The 22584-nt window shown below is 36.8% G+C and overlaps 1 protein-coding gene across 3 annotated transcripts in view; it reads left to right on the forward strand.

Annotated features, from left to right (window-relative positions):
- Positions 1 to 22584, forward strand: part of MED13L (mediator complex subunit 13L) — a 282978-nt gene that overhangs the window by 143767 nt on the left and 116627 nt on the right. For all 3 annotated transcript variants that reach the window (NM_001192468.2, NM_001369918.1, XM_059876003.1), the window contains one exon: positions 12626 to 12709. In NM_001192468.2, coding sequence (NP_001179397.1) covers positions 12626 to 12709 — 84 coding nt within the window. The remainder of the gene's footprint in view (positions 1 to 12625; positions 12710 to 22584) is intronic.

Consider the following 22584-nt stretch of genomic DNA (forward strand, 5'->3'; position numbering starts at 1 on the left):
GATTTATTCCCTGAAACGTCATTTGCACAGTTGAGATTCATTTTTTATAACTCTAAAGTATTTAGGCATACATTTCCTAAGGACAAGGACATCCTCTCATGTAAGCCCATAGGAAATATAACATTGATAAAATACCATTATCTAATCTGTAGTTCAACTCAGCTGTTATCATCTGTCCCAGTTATGTTCTTTTTAGCTTAACCTCTCTCCCGCATGCCTCCCCCCCGCTCCCCCCCCAAGATTAGCCCTTAATCATTCATTATATTTAGTTCTGAGGTCATTTTAAAATCTGGAAGAGTTCCTTAACTTTTCCTTTTTTTTTCCCCTTGGGGTCATCATTGACATTTGGATGGATTCAGGCCATATGTTTTATATAATGTCTCTCAATTTGAGATATTTCCCTCATGATTAGATGTACTGTATACTTTTTCAGTAGTGACACCATAGAAAAGGACTTGTTAACTATGATCCTTATTTCTGTCTTTGATATTAATAAGTAATTTGTGGCCAGATCCAATGTTATTGTTGTTCAGTTGCTAAGTCGTGTCTGACTATTTGCAACCCCCTGAAAGCATGCTAGGATTCTCTGTCCTTCACTGTCTCCTTGAGTTTGCTCAGACTCATGTCCATCAAGTCAGTGATGCCATCCAACCATCTCATCCTCTGCCGCCCCCTTCTCCCATTGCCCTCAGTCTTTCCCACTGTTACGTTCTTCTCCAGTGAGTTGGTTCTTCGTATCAGGTGGCCAAAGTATTGGAGTTTCAGCTTCAGCACCATTCCTTCCAGTGAATATTCAGGGTTGATTTCCTTTAGGTTTGACTCGTTGGATCTCCTTGCAGTCCAAGGGACTCTTAAGAGCCTTCTCCAGCACCACAGTTTGAAAACATCAATTCTTTGGTATTCAGTCTTCTTTATGGTCCAACTCTCACATCCATACATGGCTACTGGAAAAACCACAGCTTGAACTATACAGATCTTTGTCGGCAAAGTGATGTCTGCTTTTTAATACACTGTCTAGGTTTGTCTTAGCTGTTCTTCCAAGGAGCAAGAGTCTTTTAATTTCATGGCTGCAGTCATTGTCTGCAGTGATTTCTGAGCCCAAGAAAATGAAATCTGACCTGGTTTCCTCTTTTTCCCTATCTGTTTGCCATGAAGTGATGGGACCAGATTCCGTGATCTTTGTTTTTTAATCTTGAGTTTTAAGCCATCTTTTTCACTCTCCTGTAACTTTCTGCCATTAAAATGGTATCATGTGCATATCTGAAGTTGTTGGTATATATCCCGGTGGTCTTGATTCCAGCTTGTGAACCATCCATCCCAGCATTTCGTGTGATCAAATACAATTGTGTAGTGTTCCTTTTTGTTATCAAAATCTAAATCACTTGTTTAAGCTTCTATTGATGGTTCTTGTATATCATTTATTACTATGTGACTTTGATGTTAATTTTCAAATGTACCATTCCTTCTATTTTTATTTAGTTGGCATTCTTTTGTAAGGAAAAGATTTTCAGTTTCTTCCATAGATTTATGCATTTATCTGTCTCACTTAATCTTTTTATCTTTATAATTTTGGAAAAAAAGGGGTTCCTGGTTATTCAATGAATTATAGTTTATTATTATCACTTAATTTGATGTGTAAGTTCTTCTGGATTTGTCTGGGGGAAGTCCCTTCATGATGGCTCCTGTGGTTTTTTGACCTGTCCTCCTCATTTGAGCACTTCTTTACTTCCATGTAAGAGTATGTCCCAGGCTCTGGATGGTGTTTTAAGGGGAGAGAGCTAAGAGAAAGAATGGGCTATTTAAGAATTTCTATGGGAAAAACTTTGTATTTCTTTCCCTGAGTTTATATATAGTTCTTTTAGGTGATCAAAACTGAAAGGGCGTTTTAGTACCTTTGTTTTTATCTCAGCTATATCTAGGGTTATAGTGCTACAATAGAACTGCTTAGAAAATGTAGTCTAGGTCAGTTTGAAATAACTTCCTTATTTTATAAGAAAGTTAATTGTGTCATATGCAGTGTGACATGTAATAAAGCTTGAGTTCTGAAGAACTTTGGGTTAGATCTTGGTTTGGTTTCAGGGTCTGTTACTTGGACAGTTGCCTTGACCTCTCTTAAATCTTCGTTAATTCCCTTTAAATTAAATAGAGGATGAAACTCCAGTACTTTGGCCACCTCATGCGAAGAGTTGACTCTTTGGGAAAGACTCTGATGCTGGGAGGGATTGGGGGCAGGAGGAAAAGGGGACGACAGAGGATGAGATGGCTGGATGGCATCACTGACTCTCTGGACGTGAGTCTGAGTGAACTCCAGGAGTTGGTGATGGACAGGGAGTCCTGACGTGCTGCAATTCATGGGGTTGCAAAGAGTCAGACATGACTGAGCGACTGAACTGAACTGAACTATGCATTTTGACGTTTTGTTAGATAATGTATATGATGCCTTCCACTTAATACTTGACCTGTTTTCAATAATTTTTAATTCCTTTTCCCCATAAAGTATTATTTGGCATATTTTGATTTGGATCCTAATATAAGTTTATTTTGAAGCAAAGAAAACAGTGTTTCTTTGAGAAAATAATGAATAATTATGCTGTTTGGCTCCCTTCCTACTATTAGAATGGATGAGTTGAGATTCTTTTGAAAATTTGTAATAGTTTTTTGTCCTTTAAAATAATGTTCTCTTTTCATCAAACTTTAACTGTGCTCTGTGAGTGAAAATTACCCTACTCATGAGACAGGGAAGCATTTTGCATGGTTGTTTTTAGCTGTCTTTATTCATTGTCAGTAGAAGCTGGGTTGGCCAATACATACTTGCCCTTTTGTTCTTCTCATAGCTTAGACCACTTGCTGTAACTTACTTCTCTCTTTACAACCTAAATTTGTTGAAATACAGTTCACTATCTTATTCTGAACAATTTTCTGTTACATCTTTTTTTTTTTTTTTTAGTTGTTTATTCAACAAGTCTTTGCGGCAGGCACACAAAACTCTTTAGTTGCTGCATCTGGGTTGAACCCTGGCCCCCTGCATTGGGAACATGGAGTCCTAGCCACTAGACCACCAGGGCTCCATTTCTATTTAGATAAGATTGACTTTCTGTTTTGATGAGATTATCTCTCCATTTCTATTGAGATAAGATTGACTTGTTTCCCAGGTTGAATATGTTTAGAGTTTCTAGCATGAAAGCCAAAACTGAGGTTATTGAAATGCATCATCAAAGAATGTATCACTTGAAGGGTACTTGTGCTTCCTGAACCATTTTTTCCCTTCAGTTTGCATTTTAACAAAGCTCCTACAATTTATTTCTTCTCTTAATTTTTTTAACATACAAAACTGTTTAATTAAAAAGTAATTCCATTAACTATTTTGAGAAGCTGTCACAGCTTAGCAGTAGTCATATAAATGGATCTTCTATATGGTTGCTAGTGTGTACAGAATGATGGGTCACTGCAGTGATGCATAAAACATAATTTCATTATAGAAATTAAGGTCCCATTGTAAACTTCACATAGAGTAAGATCAGTTCATTCCCTGTTACTGTTGATTAGTGCTTAGATAATACTATAGTGATACTGTGTAGAGATTTTCTTAATCTTTTTTTTGATTTATTGGGCTGTGCTGCACAGTCTGTGAGATCTCATTTACCCTACCAGGGATTGAATCCAGCCACAATAGTGAAAGTACTAAATCCTAAGCATTAGACCACCAGGGAACTCCTTAGATTTTAAATTCTAAGGTAATTTGACTTCAAATATTTTTCATTTACTCTTGAGTAAATCTTTCATTTACTCATTTCTCCCGTAACTTTTCTGTATTTGCATACAGTATGTCGTATATATTTGGCTTGTGTCATCTGTATTAAAAAAGACAGAAACAGAAGAAAAAAAAAAAAAAAAACCCACCTCACTACTGCTTACTGTAGAGCATTTTCCATCAAGGTGTCAGACAGGAGCTAACATATCTGAAATTTTATATGTCTTTCCAGTGGCACCCATTTCTCAAAGTCCATCTCTTGCCTGTCTTCAGAGGCAAGAGATATTTTGGGTCTTGGCTTTGCTAATTATATATGACATGGGCAGACGATTTAAGTCACCTGAATTCCTATTCCTTACCTATAAAAGGGTGAAGGGCTGGTTTCCTCAGCACAGTAACTTTCTTGTTAAAAGAGCTCAATAAATGGTTAACTGCTATTAATATTAGCTAACAGAAGTATTGATGTTACTGTTGCTACAGTTGGACACAACATTAATAGTCTGTTTACCCAGCTAATTATGGAATTCCATTCTATAATATCCTTGTTAATGTGGTCATCTGTCCTTTCCTTGAGTACTTCTGATTATGTGAGCCTCGCTGCCCAAGGGAGTTCTTTTTATCTTCTGAGTACTCACTGTTACAAAGTTTCTTATGCTGAGTAGAAATCTGTGTCCCTGTAATTTTCTTTTCTTGATCTTGATTCTGTTCATTGGGGGTTGTATATAATTCATCAGTCCAGCTTCCCTGTAGCGGCCTGTTCACTAGCTTGGTCCCCTGAGTTAATTTGGAGTTTCCCCAGTGGCTCAGTGGTAAAGAATCCGCCTGTGATGCAGGAATCACAGGACACACAGGTTCAACCCCTGAGTCGGGAAGATCCCGTGGAGGAGGGCATGGCAACCCACTCTAGTATTCTTGCCTGGAGAATTCCATGGGCAGAGGAGCCTGGCAGGCTACATTCCATAGGGTCGCAAAGAGTCAGACGTGACTGAAGCAGTTTAGCTTGCACACACTGAGTTAATTATTTTTTCTGTTTGTGGTTCTTTACTATATATCCTTATATATTTTTACTATATATATCCTCACCCTTTCCTTCAGCCTTTTAGGATTTCCTCTAGTCAGTCCAATTCTCTTCATTTTTTATTGCTACTGGCCTAATTTAAGACTTCATGGGTGTTTCATGTAGTATTGCAGTGGCCTCTCTAGTCAATCTGAGCAAAACTCTAGGAGATGGTGAAAGACAGGGAAGCCTGGTGTGCTGCAGTCCATGGGGTTGCACGGAGTCAGACATAACTCAGTAACTGAACAACAGCAGCAACAACTTCAGTCAGTCAGGTTAGACTCAGTTACACTGCAGTAACAAAAGATCTGAAAGCCATACTGGCTTCTGACAGTTGAAGTTCATTTTTTGCTCACGCTTCTTGTCCATTGTGAGTCGTTTACTGCAGCCCTTCTCTGTATCCTCTTCCCTCCAGGCAGGAATTATACGGTTGGGGCACCCCTTGTCAAAGACTCCTGGTAAAGAGCAAAGAGCAATGGCAAAATACGTAATAGCCCATTGAAGCCTCTGTTCAGAAGTGGTACATGGCATATCTGCTTATATTTCATTGACTAGGACATTTACCACCAAGCTTAAAGTCAGTGAGTGAGAAAGTATTAACTATCACTGAGAGGTATTAAAGTCCCACGGCCAAGCTTGATGTCAGTGGAAAGGAAGGGGTAGCACATACTGGGAAAAGGATACAGTCTACCATGTCTCTTAATTAAGCTCTTCTCCAAGAATTATCTTCCAAACAGGTGCTAGTTATATTACTAAAACCAGATACGTTTCTGAAACACAACTATTGGTGTATGTGTACATGTTTTTAAAACCTATGACCATGTTGGCTTCTTTCGGTATTTTCTTCACCTGTGATTTCTGAGTCATTTTCAGTACCTGAAAGTATGTAGGCCTTCTAAGTTTTATATCATACGATCATTGTTATTTTTCCTCCTTTCTGAGAAAGGGTGCTGCTTGTTTTCTTAATGTGCAGTTATCCCTTTTGGCAAAATGACTAGAATAATAAAATACCATTAATTTTTTTTTATTCCTATAGAATCTCTGCCAGTTTGACTTGACTCCACCGTACCTCACCTTTTTGTGCCTGCTCACTCTCTTTTAAAGTAATGCTCTATTTCAAACTGTTCTTAATCAGTCTTTGCAGCTTCATATGGGTTTCTGTATGTATTTCTAATGAACTTGTCAAAGGTTACACTTTGTATTTTAGGTTTAGGTTGTCTCTCACTCCTCATTAATAGAAAAGTACTAAAGTACTTTAGCTGTGAATAAATTTTGGAAAACAAAAACTTGTAGTCTTTTTTCAGACGTTTCTTCATTTTGGCATTTTTAATATTACAGATATAATGGCTGTTGCTCTTATAATTTGTATAGTTTCCATAATGTACCATACCTTCCCAAGTAACTGTTTAAATGAAACATTTGATTGAAAAGCTTTTAAAACAAATTCAGGAAATGTGTGTAGTTCATATCACCCAGAGTTTTTATTATTGCCTCAGTGATTTGCACCATATATGGGACTTAGGAAAATCTTGCTTTTGTAGCTTTGAAGACATACTTAAAATGCCTGCCATGATGCTGTCAAATTGCAATTATGTGTGGGTATATGTGGTAGTATACTTTAATTTTAATTTTCTTAAGCTTTTAGAATTAAACACAGCTGATTTTGATGGAAAGGGTTTTTTTTTGGGTTTTCTCCCCTCTTCCCCCCCATCCCCCCCCTTCCCTTCTCTAAAATGCAGATCATTGGTTTGCACACAGTGGAAGATTACATGGGTCTTTTGATGCCATTGTGCTCTGTCCAGTCCACGCTTACTTCTTGGTGGTGTTTAGTCACTAAACCATATCCGACTCTTTTTTGATCCCATGGCCTGCAGCCCACCATGCTTCTCTGTCCATGGAACTGTCCAGGCAAGAACTCTGGAGTGGGTTGCCATTTCCTTCTCCAGGGGATCTTCCCGACTAAGGGGTCAAAGCTGAGTCTCCTGCATGGGCAGGAGGATTCTTTGCTACTGAGCCACCTGGGAAGTCCCCATGCTTACTTAGGGAGACTTTAATCTGTGAGTATTTGATTTTTGTAAAACATAATGGCTCTTCCGAGTCATCCATTGGTGCTGCTTTTTTAATGGATTGTTGGCATATTCCCCCCATGGAAGTTTATAACACAGCTGTAAAATTGCCTTTGGTCTGGAGCTTCTAAGTTTGCCAAGAGTTGGTATTTTAAGTGAAGATACTCAGTTTGGAAAAGGACATTAAAAATAACATGGAGAGGATTAGAATTATATGATAACAATAACATTGCATTTGTAAGTTAGTAGCTTTCAATACCCTATGGTATTGTGATCCAGTAGAGGTGATTATCAGAGGGCAGATGAGCAAGGTCCTTGTATGTGGTAGTTCAAAATGATAAATACATTCAGTAGAGGATCGTGAGTAGTGCAGCCTTAGTTGAAGAAATGGTGATGTAACACTGCAACCTTGAGGGTCCTGGGGTAATAAATGTAATTAGAGCAGGAAATGACTAATAAATTCTCATTTTATTGAATTGCTGCAGTGTAGAGTTCTTTAAAAGAATTAGAAAGATGAGGCTTTAGACCTAAGGCTTTAGACCTAAAATATTTATTAATATTTTTAGGACTGGGAAAGGATTAAGACTTTAAATTTTAAATATAAATGTATTACTATTATTTGTGTGGTTAGAGAGTAGGATCAGACACTAAATGTTCAAAACTATTGTAGAATGGGCTTTTCAGGTTAGGCCAGTCCTCCAAAAGGCCTTAGCCTTACAGAGATTTTGGAGAGGATGGAAATAATAGGGATTACTTGGTTGGAAGAGACAGCATCCACTCGGGCACAGTAGGAACCCGAAGTACTGAAGATAGAAGGGATCCGTTGAAAAAGATGTCTTTAACCTTAAATTGGACTTCTCTGGTGGCTCGGATGGTTAAGAATCCACCTGCAATGCAGGAGATCTGGGTTCAATCCCTGGGTCGGGAAGCTCCCCTGGAGAAGGGAATAGGTGCCCATCCAGTATTCTTGCCTGGGAAATCTCATGGATGGAGGAGCCTGGCAGGTTACAGTCCATGGAGTCACAAAAATGGGGTTTCTTTTATTTAGTTGGGAATTGGGAGCACTGCAGTTTCTTGGGAAAATACTTCTTTGCATACATGTTTGATATAGATTGGGCTGCTGAGGTGAAGACTACTGCTGGTGAGGTATGAAGTTACATAAAATTTGGTGTATTTGAACAGCCCTGTAAGTAGATGCTTGCACAAAGGGGCAGTTGAGTTGAGCATGTGGTGGAGGAATGCTGTCCTTGGACTTTTGTATCTAGGAAAGCTATGGTACCTATGGAATATGAGGGCTCAGAAGGAGCCGCAGCCAGTGTTGGCTCCCTTCTAAACCTCCCAGCTATCCTACCTGGGAAATGGATTGCTGATTTATGCTGTGGTTACTGCTGTGGCTCTTGTGATCTTACGTCAAGTCTGCCTGTTGTTGTGGGATTAGAGATTGGGGCTTGCCAACTTCAGAGTCAGGTTGTTCTTGTAGTCAATTAACTTAATTATTTAGAACCATTTGGCATGATGCAGAATCATGTGTCCACAAACACACAACTGGATTTCTTTTTTATTTTTTGGCTCTTGTTTCTTCTCTTCTTGAAATAGTGATTTTTAGGGAGGTAGTAGGGGACTTGGGATTATTTCCAAAAAGAAATACTTACCTAGAATATTACTTACAGAACACTTTATAAATCTGAAAGCACATTGTGATCTTCTAAGACATTGTTGTACTACTTTACAGAATTTTGTCATATTTTAGTAGTAAGGCAATTTTTTAAATCTCAACAATAATGAGTGGGATTACTGAGTGGATAGCCAGGGTTAACTGATAGAAATTCTTAGCACTATTTGTAACGTTGATTTAAAGCAGTTTTTGGCAGATGAGGTATATCTCTAGGTTTACATATTTGTCAACTTAAATATAAATTTTGTCTCTCAAAAAGAATAAAAGTTAATACGGTATAAAAGAGGGAAATTGTATTTCTGATATACTGTAGTTTTTATATCTTAGCATTATCTCTTTTGGGATATCCCAGATGGTCCAGTGGTAAAGAATCCACCTGCCAGTGCAGGAGACGCAGCAGACAAGGGTTCGATCCCTGGGTTGGGAGGACCCCCTGGAGAAGGAAATGGCAACCCTGTCCAGTATTCTTGCCTGGGAAGTCCCATGGACAGAGAAGCCTGGCGGGCTACAGCCCATGGGGTTGCAAAGAGTCCGACACAGCTGAGCATAGCACAGCATTCTCTCTCTTTAAAAAAAAAAAAAGCTTAATTTTGTTCTTCAGGTATAATTAAAGCATAGGAATACTAGTGCCAATATTCCTAAACATTTGTTAACACTGGACAGGGAGGCCTGGCGTGCTGCAATTCATGGGGTCGCAAAGAGTCGGACATGACTGAGCGACTGATCTGATCTAATTTTCCACATATTGAGTATCCACTATGATTTTAGTCTGGAGTGAGTTGTGATGGGCTGTAAGGAAATGAAATATATATATTTGCCCCAAACACATACACACAAGAAAATTCAAATAGCAATGTGAGGTTGCCCCTGATGAGTGGTTACAAACAAGAGGAGTTTCAGTATTACACTGTGAATAGGAAAATACTCAGCGTATAGCATTCATTTCTGACATACTTATTGAGCACCTATTACTTTTGAGCAGAACATAAAGCATATTGCATATCATGACTCCAAATATACGAAGTATATTACATGAATCATGACCCCAAAATGATTGAGAAGCAAGGACTTATTAGTATCTCAATATATTATCTGCTACTAAGCCAGCATAGTTCCAGGTATCAGTCAGGTGGCAGAACTGTCTTTCTTAGCAGAGCCACATGTCTTCTCACAGTTCCTCCCATAGCATAAAGCACAAGACTCCAGACGGAAATACTTTCTGTACTGCTTAGTCTTGAAGGATTCATGTGTATCACTGTGTGTGTTTATGAGAGAGAGAGAGAGAGTGTGTGTGTGTGTGTGAGAGAGAGATTGTTTGTTTTTTTGGGTCAGCCATAGTGGAGATTTAAGAGATTGCGGAGTATAAAAATTAATAATGATAGTTGCTGAGTTCTTTTAACCTGTTCATTGACTAAAAAGAAACTTCTTACCCATCTCTACATCTAACAGCATGTCTGTACTTCTCTATTGAGTTGGGAGTCAGAGGATAGAGAGGGAGCACATTCAGCCTCTTCACTCATTTGGTCCCAGCCTTCTCTGAGGTACTTGGTGACTTTGCTAACGTTCTGTCACATCACTGGTGACAGGGTTACTTGTGATAGCTCCCTTATGCAGAAGTCAGGCAGGCAGGCAGTCACAGATCTAGAACAGTATTAAAAACATGGCTTCATCCAGTGCAACTGTGCATTCTCATGTTTTCCTTCCAGTGCGAGGAAAATCACTGATCATGTAGACCCTGGTTATTGGTTGAAAAATCACAAAAGTCATTTATGACTCTGATTTGGAACCAGATGTTTTTGGATTGAAGGAGCAGTCGTTTCCATAGCTGTTTTGTGTATTAGTGGTAATAACCTTTTGTTGACATTGCCTGACAAAGAAATATGATCTGTAGTGGAAACTCCAGGAGATGTATTAGCACAGAGTAGACCCTCAGCATTTTCATTAGCTTTTTGCCTTTTGCCTTTGTCCTTGGCTGTGCATTGCTGCTCCTCCACTCCAGTCCCTCATTTGTGCTGGAATGAAAATTGTGAATAGAATTTGTTGCTTTTACTTCATAGAAGGGCAGGGGTTTTGAAACAGACTACACGTTGTCCTCTTTAATGAGAGATGTTATACTGTCAAAAGCCTTGGAGTTTTATCTTTCCATAAACTGTAAATTCATGTTTTCTCTGTTATTGAACAAATGGGTTTTTTGAATTCTGACCTTTAAGACTTATAAGCTAATGAATACATTATTTAAAAATGGTATTTAGTAAGTGAGGATGAGTGTCAGTAGAAGACAGTGTTTAATGTTTGGTGTGACTCTGTACATGTCCTGTTGCTTTCCATTATTGATTTTAAGATATACCTTCAATTTAGTAATAGCTTTTGGAGAATAAAGAAACATTAATCAATTACAAGATAAACTTGGACTTTAAAAATGAATAAAGAATTGCATGGATGTGACAGCATATATGTCATCTACCTAAAAAATGCAATTAAGTCCCTTAACTAGAGAATAAACTGTTAATTTTATTTTTTAGTTTTGCTTCTTGAGCACTTCCATCTTATGGGTTTTCCTTATTTTCTATTCTAACTTTAATGGAGTCATACAGTCTTTAATCCTAAAAAGCAAGTTTATTTATAATTTTAGAACAGTCTGGTTACTTTGAAAATGATTTTTTTTTCATTGTAAATTAAGGAAGTTTGTTGTAGAAATAGTTTTCAAAATAAAGCTAGTTGAAGCCAGTGGCTTTTTGATGCAACACTGTTTTAAATTGGCTCTGCCCACAGGGAGTTACATTGTGGCCAACAGAAACTATTGCCATTTACTAAGGCATCTAATCTGTAATGAGTTGGGTGAAGGTTTGAATTGTTTCCATCCTCCTTGATGGAGTGGGAATTACAGAGGCAAAAGCCACGTGCAGAATTGCCTGAATATTCAATAAAGAACTGCTGTGCAGCTCTTTTGCTGGTGGGTACAACCTTGTGTAGAAGAATTACATCTACCTTTCTGACAGGTTTTCTTACAAAATATGTATGATTTCATTGAATAGTGTTAGAGATTACTGTATTTCATCAATTTCAAAATGCACATTCTCTCCCACATTTTTATATTTTCAAAATCAGTGATATTCTTTACAAATGATGGCAGCTCACAATTGACTGGGTGGAAGTTATGATATAGTTGTCATCTGCCTGTATTCCAGTGAACTTGGTCATAGCCATCTGTATTGTTGTCACTTCAGTTGAATTGTATGCATTTTTGGTATTATATCAGTTGAGTTCAGTTGCCATTAACATGTATTCAGAAGGAGTACCCTGTGACTTGACATGGGAAAATAATGTACATAAAGTGGTGTGAAAACTGAAGCAGGGCACAATTTAGATATGAAGAAAGCAAATATTCATTAGTGAAGAAATGACTGCAGTTCCTCTGTTTGTTTGTTTGTTTGTTTGTTTTGGCAAAGCCATAATGAAATGCTTTACCATATCTACAAAAGGAAAGTACCTAGTTGAAGAGAACACGTGTACACCTGTGGCGGATTCATGTTGATGTATGGCAAAACCAATACAATATTGTAAAGTAATTAGCCTCTAATTAAAATAAATTAAAAAAAAAGAGGCTCTGGTATGCTTTTGTTACCAAAATCCCTGCTAAAGAATTGACTGCCACACACCAAGCAAGTCCAGCATTAAAACTTGCAAAAAAGGGCATCAGACACTTGGAAGAATTTCTCTGAGGTATTCATAGGAAATGTTGTATGTATTCCCAACATTCTTGATCACAGAAGAATTAAAGTCACACAGAGGTGTGATTGAACTTGAAGTAATTCAGAAGTGTAAAATGCTTCAGGAATTTTTCAACTTAATTCTTTTTTTTTTTAATGTGTAAGAATAATATATAATGGAAGTCTGTGCCCAAAGTCAGAAAGTTCTTTCAGTTTAGTATAGTGTAAAAATTTTAAGTGATGAGAAAACATTTTGCCAATTTAATTGGTAATGGTTTTATTTTCAGTTGTGGATCTTATCTGATTATTGATTCAGTGACTTGCTAATTCGTTATTAAAACTGTATTCTTGATATAATTATTGTAGGTGCCTAATGGATAAGAACTTCGTTAGGATTGGGAAATGGTTTGTCCGACCCTATGAAAAAGATGAAAAGCCAGTCAACAAAAGGTGAGTCTTTGCATTGCTTTTGGTCTTTTGGTTTCTTTTGCTTGACTGCAACTATCTTTGGAGAAGAGATGAATGGAGGAAGCAGCTTTTATTTACTTTCCAATAATGTTAATAGTTTGAAATAGTTTGATGTTTGAAACAGATTCCTGGATCACATTTTATTAAATACTCTATTACTAAGTTTTTGTGAAATATTAAATTCAGCTAGAAGAATTATTGGTAACGCATGTCTGATTTCCTTATAGCCACACTCTTTGGAATTGAATTACTCTATTTTGTTATTCTCATTATTCTAATTTATCTTTATTCCTTAAAGTGTTATGTGGCATAACTTTACATCAATAGTCAAGTGAATTAAAATGGTAACAGTTTTTATAGAATTGTTTGATTCCCTTAAAAGTTGGTCAACACGTTCTTGATAGTTGCCAGACCAGGACTGGGAATTACTTATCTAAACAGTCCTAAACTTTTTACCATCATGTATCATATGCAAGGCTTTAAAGGCAGTCTTTGATACTAAACAAATGTGGAATTTTAGATCAATCAAGCCAGAATCAAAATCCAAAACCATCAAAATCTAATATTTATCTCACTTTCCTTTGAACACAGTGTGAGTTTAATGGGAAGTTGGTGATTATTTCATTTTTTATAGAACTGAGGACACAGTCTTGATTCTATTTTACTATCTGTGAAGTCGTCCTAAGCTAAGGGTACCAGCTAGTGGCTGTAGATGAGAGCTCTTGAAGCCCTTGTGGAAGGTTCAGTTTGGTTAGTTGGCCAGAATTTCAGTTGGCTACTCTGACTCATCTTCTGATAATACCAGCCTTCTCTCCAATCTGTATGTCATAAAGCTTTGATTTAAATGGTTGTGGAATCTCCGTATTAACTAAACCTAATTTATGAAAATTGGGATTTTTCAAATCAGATAAATTAGGGATTGACTTTTCTTTTTCTTTTTCCAAATCATCATTAACTTCCTTGAAATATTTCTCCCCTTTTAGTACACTTAGCATTTATTTAAAATTGTGTTTAAGTAGGTAGTAGGTATTGTGGGTATCAAAGTTTGCCTGAAAAAGGATAATGATTTTTAGAAAAAAGGTACTAATGTGTCTGGGTGTGATTCTGTTTACAGATGCTTTGAATGATGGAGAGGAACTTCTTTTTCCTTTTATTTTTACTGATTTCGTCTAACTGATGAATGTTTCATGGACATAATTCATCTTAGCATTTTCTTTAAATTTATAGAGGTCTTAACTTTCCTGCTGGTTAAAGTTTGGGCTTTTATTGTTGGAGAGTCTGAATGGTGATGCATGGTCTTGCTTTAGTGTAGGGTTCTCCTTTGCCATCCTTAGCGCGCCTCTCCATGCTCAGTGTGCATTCTCACAACTGGTCTCTGATGAATTAACTGAGCCAGTCCTGAAAGTTTTGACCAAAAGGTACAGATATTTGTGTGATGATTTGTGAGGAATTTGTGGATGAAGAGGAAATGTAGAAATAGGAGTAGCTATTGTAGCTAAATGTAGAAATAGGAGTAGTTGAAGGAGTAGCAATTACTATTTTAATATAAAAAATAATGTTTAACAGTCAGATGTACTTCTTTTATAGCTTGTATATCTTTACACTTTATTTAGGTACTCAGAGTCTTCCTAACTTGAGCAAACCAGATGTAAATAATACATGTAATATGTTTGGATATTTGATTTTGTGTACCTGGGAGGCTATTGATTTCTGAGTTGTGTAAATTATTTTATTATTTTTAAGACTTTATAGTTGTAGTTGAATCTTGTGCAACTTTTCATGTAGAAATATTGATACTTTTAAAAAGCTATTTTGGAAGGTGTTAACGATTAGAAAACATTTTAAAGCAAAGATTCTATTAAAAAATTTGGCATATGGTATAATAAAACTTTATTAGGGGTAATGACTTTTTCACTCTTGTTCTCTGAGTGGAAAATAGAGTATCTTGTCGGATGTTGAATAGAATCTCAGTGTTTAAGTCATTTTGGGTGGATAGGGTAGTGCTGTAGGGGAGGTCATTTAGGATTAGAAGAGTTAGTATCACATCCTACACCTCTTTTTACAAGTTATTTGCTTTTATAAAAGTTGTTTTGTTTTTCTGAGTTGAACTTATATTTTTTGCTGTTATTAAATTGATAATGATATCTTAGAGGATTATTGTGAAGATTAAATGAGTTAATTTATATGACTAGTTTATAATTTAGTTGAGAAATAAGAACAAATTAATCTTCTTTAAGCTTCTTGTTGTTTTTCCTTTTTTTTTTTTTGTACATACCAGTTTAATACCAATGGAGAGGAAAATTTGCTGCAAATGCTAAATGCATTGTATGTACAAATTAATATTTTTAGGAATTCCCTAATTTGATATCATTAGACCCAAATAAAAAGAACATACTGTAAACAATAATATTCTAAATATAAAGTAAACTGATACTAGCATATAGATACTTTAGATCAAAAGCACCACTTAACACACTGCATATTTTAAGTAAGCTAAAATAACTCTTAATAGTGGCGACAAAAGAATATATTGATGATTAGGTTTCATGAGTTTGATTAATAATATATTATTTTTTGAGCTATCATTTCTCTCTGTATTGATAGTAAAAATAAGTTATTTGTTAAAGGACTCTGAAATTAGAGTTCTCAAAGTTTGATATGAGATGATGTTCAGGATAATTAAAGAAAAATTATATATGTGTATAAATTTACACACACAGATTTGACCAGGCAGGTCCAGGAAGATAAAAGAAATTTATATCATTTTTTGTTTTTGCTATAGTAGTGTGTCTCTTGTTACTCATTCTTGGAAATATAATCAGTAGGAAAGAGAACTTGGCTTTGTCCTAAAAAGTTGTGACAGCTGACATCAAACAAATAAAATTTCTGATTTCTAAGGTATGTTGAACTTGAAAAAGAATACTTCCAGAGTATTCTTAAAAACAAACCAGTAAAAAAATATTCTTTTAAGATAACGTAAAAATTATCCAGTGGGGGAGGTTCTTTCTATTGGAAAGATGTCAATCTTCTACTTTAGTCTAGTTTCAGCCCACATTTGACTGCCACAGAATTTGAAGTTTATATTCCTTAGTCTTTGAATGCCGTTTTTAACAGAATAATTGATTGTCCCCAATAGCAGTTTGGCTCTTTGATCTTTCCTGGTATCAAATTTATGGTAGCTGAGTTAACACAAATACGAACTTGCCAGTGCATTTTTTGAATTAATTTGCCATCTCTTCCTCATCGGCAAACCTGCCCTGCTCTTGGGTAATGCTCCAAGTAGCCTCACGTGTTTTCAGATCTTTTCATTACTCTTGTGTGTGCTGTCAGCGGACGCACATGCACGTACACAGTGGGAAGTGTATTACGCTGAGTGCTTTTGTGCCGTCTCATCTGGATATTGTCTTGACCCTTAAGCCTGGAATTATTTCTGTAACTTCCTTTTTATGTTCTTATACTACCTAATGTGCAAGAGATGTACTTGTCCTTTGATTTTAGTTTCTGTGTAACAGGATGGAATGTTTTGAGGTACCAGTATTCTCTAGCACTTTAAAACTTTCCTTCCCTCTCTTTCCTCACCCTCCCCTGTCTCTTCACCTCTTCTTGTTTTCCTTTCCATCTTCCTCTTTCCTGTACTTTCCTTATAGCCCCAGTCATCTGTGTTTCCCTCTTGAGATGCAGAGATAAAAATTCAGGGAAAGGGATCTCACTAGAGGGTAAGCAGATATTTAAACAGGCACTTCATTATGAAAAGTAATGAGAATCTCTTATTGGTGTCCAGAAAAATAAGGTCATTAGTGATAGCCTTGTAATTTTCCATATAAATTTAATTTGCACGTGTATGGTGCCTATAAGAATTTATGATGGGAAATTAATTTAGAAGAGTAATGGGACAATTTGGATGTATTAATCATACATAATAATTTTACCATATTTTTTGTTTGCTTTTGGTGGATCTATAAAATATGTAGTCATTTTCTGCTAGCTTATCTGATGGAAGATATATCAGAAGGTACTATGTATCTGTCTCTTGAATTTGAGAATTGTATGAAAAGTGAGAAGATGAGGTTAGAGTCCTGGGGAGCATCTGCATTTACAGGATGGGTAGAGAAAAGGGATACATAAAGGAGGCTAGGGAAGGTCAGTGAGAAAGGAGACAGACCCAAGGGGTTTGGTATCACCAAAGCCATGAATTTCTAAAGTGTCAAGAGTAATCAGCTGTCTCTACCAGTGAGGACATGTAAAATACATTCTAAAAGGTAGTTAGGCAGTCATGATGGACATGACATGAGCAGTTTCGTTGAAGTGAATTTCAGGTCGTGGTAGCCTAAGTTATAAATGGGAGTTGAAATGAAGATAGGAATGTAGACTTCTTGCTATATTTTGTCACAGGTATCTGCACAGTGGTAAACTGTTGGATCTATTACTAGGAAGGCAGGAGACATTTAATAAGAGCCTCTGATGAGTCTTAGTGATACTGTCTATCCTTCTTAAAAGTATCCTTCATATACCACGCACTCTGCTTTGTACTTTCACAGACGTGATGCTTAGAGTGTTAAATTGAAAGACTGGCTCAACCAGAAGTAGCTTGTTCACTTTTTAAAAATTACTTTCCTTTTTTTAAAAATAACCAAAAGGCAATCATCAATGTTGGTTTTTGGATTTTGTCCTATTAGTAGTCTAAAAAGTACACAATAAAGACTTATATCCTGAATATCAGTAATGGATTTTCACAGTTTAAATATATACTGTCCAGTTTCAAAATGGATTTTAAACACCCTACAGTAAGAGATGTGTTGTGCTAAGTCTCTTCAGTCATGTCCAACTCTTTGCAACCCTGTGGACCGTAGCCACCAGGCTCCTCTGTCCATGGGATTCTCCAGGCAATAATACTGGAGTGGGTCACCATGCCCTTCTCCAAGGGATCTTCCTGACTCAGGGATTGAACCCATGTCTCCTGCATTGCAGGTGGATTTTTCCTTAAAAATGTACCTATATATCTGTAAACATATACCTATATAGTTGAACATATATATACATTGAAGAGGTTTTGTGAATAGCATTGTTTTAATTCCTGCTAGAGGACCGAAACTAAGCTGGAAACAGAGCTATCCTTGATCACTGCTCCATCCAGAAATATGGATGGTCTCCCATTAACTATCTGACCTTGTGGGACTTACTGAATCCTGTGGACTTTAGTTTTAGCATTTATTATTTCTAAAATGTTTCCAGGGAAATTGTAGAATCTGGACAAGTCCTCGGTGTATGTACACACACACACACACACACACACACACACACACACACGCATATATATCTTTTCTGCCTTCTTTGTCTACCACCAGAAACATACTGTTTTCATTGTGTTTCTGTTTTGGCTGTAAGCAGAAAGTAACTCCTTTATTTACCAATTCAAGGGATTTGATTACTGTTCCAAAAGGTCTGAAAGTTTTCAAGAATGTGTCTAGAGAAAGGGATTGTGTTAGTTTCAGTAATAATGTTCATAATGAGATTAGCAAGAGGGGAGAAGAAATTTTAGGTACCAGTGGGATTTATAAGTAGTTGGTTTACTTCTTTGATGTATTTGGACTGTTAGAGGACATAGGGCATTATAAAAATGAAGCTTTTATTAAGTGTGGTTCTTCAAAGGTGTTAGGTTTCTATCTGAGAACCTGACAGAATGTGACAATTATTTCTCATGTAGGGTTTCCTTAATAGTTGTGTAAGTTTGAGGTATTATAACTCAATATTTATGGCTAAAGAATATGGAAGCTGTGAGTGTTCAGATGAAATCTTAAATTATGTTAACTGTGAAGCTTCCGTTCGACTGTTCAGGTCTGGTCTGTTGTTACAGTCTTCTGCCTGTCTGGATCTTCTGACTTCAAGCTGCTCGTGTTTCAAATACCCTTTGTATCCTTCTGTTCGACTGCTTTTGGTGAGGCGCTCTCCTGTATAAGACCATAATGTGGTGTCAGTGTTTAGGGTGTTACCCGAATTTTATCTGGCATTCTTGTTCCCCAGAAGAAGCCTTTTGTCCAGACAGAGTTGCCCTTCCCAGTTCCTAGTAGTATGGTTTCAACTCCTTTTCTCTTTTGTTCCCGTTCTTCCCCCACCCTGCCACCCTGCTTCTGTCTTCTCTGGCAACTCAAGTTAACTTTGATCTCTCGTCTTTGAGCTGCTCCCCTGAGGCAACTTTTCTAGCTGTTTTTTTCCCTGACATTTTACCTCAATATTTATCAATAGTATGTTTTTACTATTCTTGGTGTGTGTGTGTGTGTGTGTGTGTGTTTTATTTAAAATTTTTTATTTTTCTCTTGAATTTGTACTAAGATGAGAATCCATTAAAAAATGATGTCTTAAAATTGATTTAATGTAAAACAAAATATCAAAGTTTTTAAGATTACATTCCCATTTTCAACTATTACCTTTTATAAATGGGTTAAAACATTTGTTTCTTATAATTGTCAGTTTTGCATGAGTCTTTTCTCAATATTATTTAGTGATTTGTTCCTGTTTCAGGTTTGAGCAGTTGGGCTCTCTTTATGATGGTTACTTTAGTTTAAGTATTCCATAAGTAGAAAGCAGACTTTACCCTGTTGGACTTTGCCACCTGTTGCTGGCCTGTGAGTTGCAATTCTGCTAGTGGAAACAGACTTAACATGTTTTGAGTTCTTAACAGACCTCATAGAAAAAAGGAGGCTTTTCTAATTGGTTGCACACAGAAGAGCCTAGAAAGAACCTTGTTGGGGAACATTTGAAGCATTATTATGTACCACTGAAATTGACCCAGTGTTGTTTGCTGAGTTTATCTGGTACTGAAAATGTAAGAAAACAAAGAAACATCTCATCTTAGTATGTATAATTGAAGACAGTTGACTAAAGTATTTCTCTGTTAGGTGAATTGTTAAAAAAAAAAAAGACTGTAGAAGGTACGTTTCACTGAAGGAGAAAATTGGACTGTTAGCTGGAGAATTTTGAGGTTTGTCTCAGTGGACTTTAAAGTATTACATCAATTTCAGTGCAAGCATGCCACCTCCCCTCCTTTGTTTCTTATTTATAATTTCAAGATCTAAAAGTTAAGCTTTATATCAGTGTATGGTTCACATCCCTGAAATGACCACTTTCTTCTCCTAATGATTTATTGGATCCTTGACTATTTCTAGGCCTTGATTTCAACTAGAGTTTTTTAGGAAAGAAATAAGACATTGTGATAGCCCTTAAATACCCAGTTTGTGAAAATAGAAAAAATGGGATTATATGCTTTTACTTTTTGACTTTATCCCTGTAGCTTTTCCTTTACCTGGTCTCTAAAAACTTTACTGGTTTGAGACACATGATTATGTTCATGTGCTAAATTAAACATGTACTCTCTTGCATTAACCTTGATCACTTTGTGCATGTTTTGTAGGTTCAAAAAGATAAATTACTAATAAAGGACCCTAATAATGACAAGGCCTCCCTTTACCCCAACCCTTAGAAATATATGCAGTTAAAAATACCCAGGAAAGACTCAATAAAGTACTTGCTAAGTGCATTTCAAACCAGAGGATGCTTCAGTCGAAGTATCATTTGATTCTGTTTGAAGTACAATACAGGGTATGTTCTGTAGCTGCTGTGGAACAAAGCATTCTGTATTTGTGCTTTGATTTACTGTAAACTAAGCTTCCTAAGTTTCAGAGCTCTTTTAATTCCTCCAAGTATATATATCATAGAGAAGAAGCCTTCAGTTGGGCCATTGGCACATTGTATATCTGATCTCTTTTAAGGATTCATGTAGTGCTCCTGTAACTCCTTTGAACACATAAGATATTTTCAGAAGCAGCTGAAGTCCCTGAGCTGCCAGGTTGGAGTTGATGTGAGGATGACATCAGACAGGATGAAGCAGCTGAGTAAGGACCAGTCATCCTGACCTACCATGTAAGGATTCAGATTCATCAGTATTGAGTTCAGGAATTAGAACTTCGTGTACCTGTGATTTTTTTTTCAGGAATTGGATGCACAAATATATACATTATTATAAGTGTTACTGATGGGCCTGCATCTACCATCCAACAGACTGCTCCTTTGGACATAAATGACAGAAGTTTAGGACTGTGTTATGACTCCTGGTTATGCTGTTAGTGTACATAGTCAAAATGATCCACTTGCTGTATCCTGTGTTTCGGTTCCTATTTTTTGCCCCCCTAAACTCTGAGTAGGAATAATAATAAGGGTATATTGATGTCTATATATTGGTTGTTTTGGGGATTAAGTGGGAGATACTTAATGAATGGATTGACAGGTTATTTAAAATCTATTTCATAAGTTTCCTAGATTCTTATAGCACTTTATATACTCTTCACTGTATTATGAATGAAACCTTTCAGCTTTTCAGAATTAAATGATCATAATTCAGGAATAGCATTGTGTGTCACTTTATTTTTCCATTTTCAGATTATTTAATATTATTTGTATCCTTGGAAGGAAAGTTATGACCAACCTAGATAGCATATTCAAAAGCAGAGACATTACTTTGCCAACAAAGGTCCGTCTAGTCAAGGCTGTGATTTTTCCAGTAGTCATGTATGGATGTGAGAGTTGGACTGTGAAGAAAGCTGAGCGCTGAAGAATTGATGCTTTTGAACTGTGGTGGTGGAGAAGACTCTTGAGAGTCCCTTAGACTGCAAGGAGATCCAACCAGTCCATTCTGAAGGAGATCAGCCCTGGGTGTTCTTTGGAAGGAATGATGCTAAAGCTGAAACTCCAGTACTTTGGCCACCTGGTGCGAATAGTTGAGTCATTGGAAAAGACTCTGATGCTGGGAGGGATTGGGGGCAGGAGGAGAAGGGGACGACAGAGGATGAGATGGCTGGATGGCATCACTGACTGGATGGATGTGAGTTTGAGTAAACTCCGGGAGTTGGTGATGGACAGGGAGGTCTGGCGTGCTGGGATTCATGGGGTCGCAAAGAGTCGGACACAACTGGGCGACTGAACTGATACATCAGAAGGCTTCCCTAGTAGCTCAGATGGTAAAGAATCCACATGCAATGTGGGAGACCTGAGTTTGATCCCTGGGTTGGGAAGATCCCTTGGAGAACGGCATGGCAACCTACTCCAGTATTCTTGCCTGGAGAATACCCATGGACAGAGGAACCTGGTGGGCTACAGTCTGTGGGGTTGCAAAGAGTTGGACACTACTGAGCAACTAAGCACATATATATCAAAGTTGTATTATTTATATAAAGCATGAATTAAAAGTAGTAGATACTTCCCGAATTTTCCTCTTGCTTGAATAGGCATCTGTCAGACCTTCTAGAAACATATTTTTGCACTTGCTTTTTACTTCGCTTTTTTCCCAATTGTTCCTCATAAGGGTGCCAGAAAGGGGACAGTTGTTTTCTATTCTTTTTCCTTCTTAAACACATTTATCACTTATGTAGCTTGAAGTGAGAAGAATGATCTAGATAAGAATATTTGACATGGAGTGAAGAATGATAGGTAAAATTTGGACTCTACTGCAAATATAAAATGAATAAATGCCATATATTTTAATCAACTCATTAATTAGTGAAAGAACAAGTAACATGTGAAAACCAATTCAGAGATCATTTGAGTAGCTAGCTTTTTCTAGAAAATTAATTGGTATTTATGCACCTACAACTTAGTAGCTATTTGAACAAATATTGTACATAAATTGAAAGAATAAAATTTATTTTTTTTCTTACCTCGAACTGCTTATAAATAGGACACGTGTCTGTTGAGCACCGCAGCTTCCCAGACCTTGGAGTCCGGTTGGCTGTCACTGCTCTTATTTCCTGTCCCTACTGATCTGACTTTATTGCCGTGAATGCAGTATAGTGTAATATTGAGACTGT

This window comes from Bos taurus, chromosome 17, assembly GCF_002263795.3.
Source record: "Bos taurus isolate L1 Dominette 01449 registration number 42190680 breed Hereford chromosome 17, ARS-UCD2.0, whole genome shotgun sequence".
NCBI lineage: Eukaryota > Metazoa > Chordata > Mammalia > Artiodactyla > Bovidae > Bos > Bos taurus.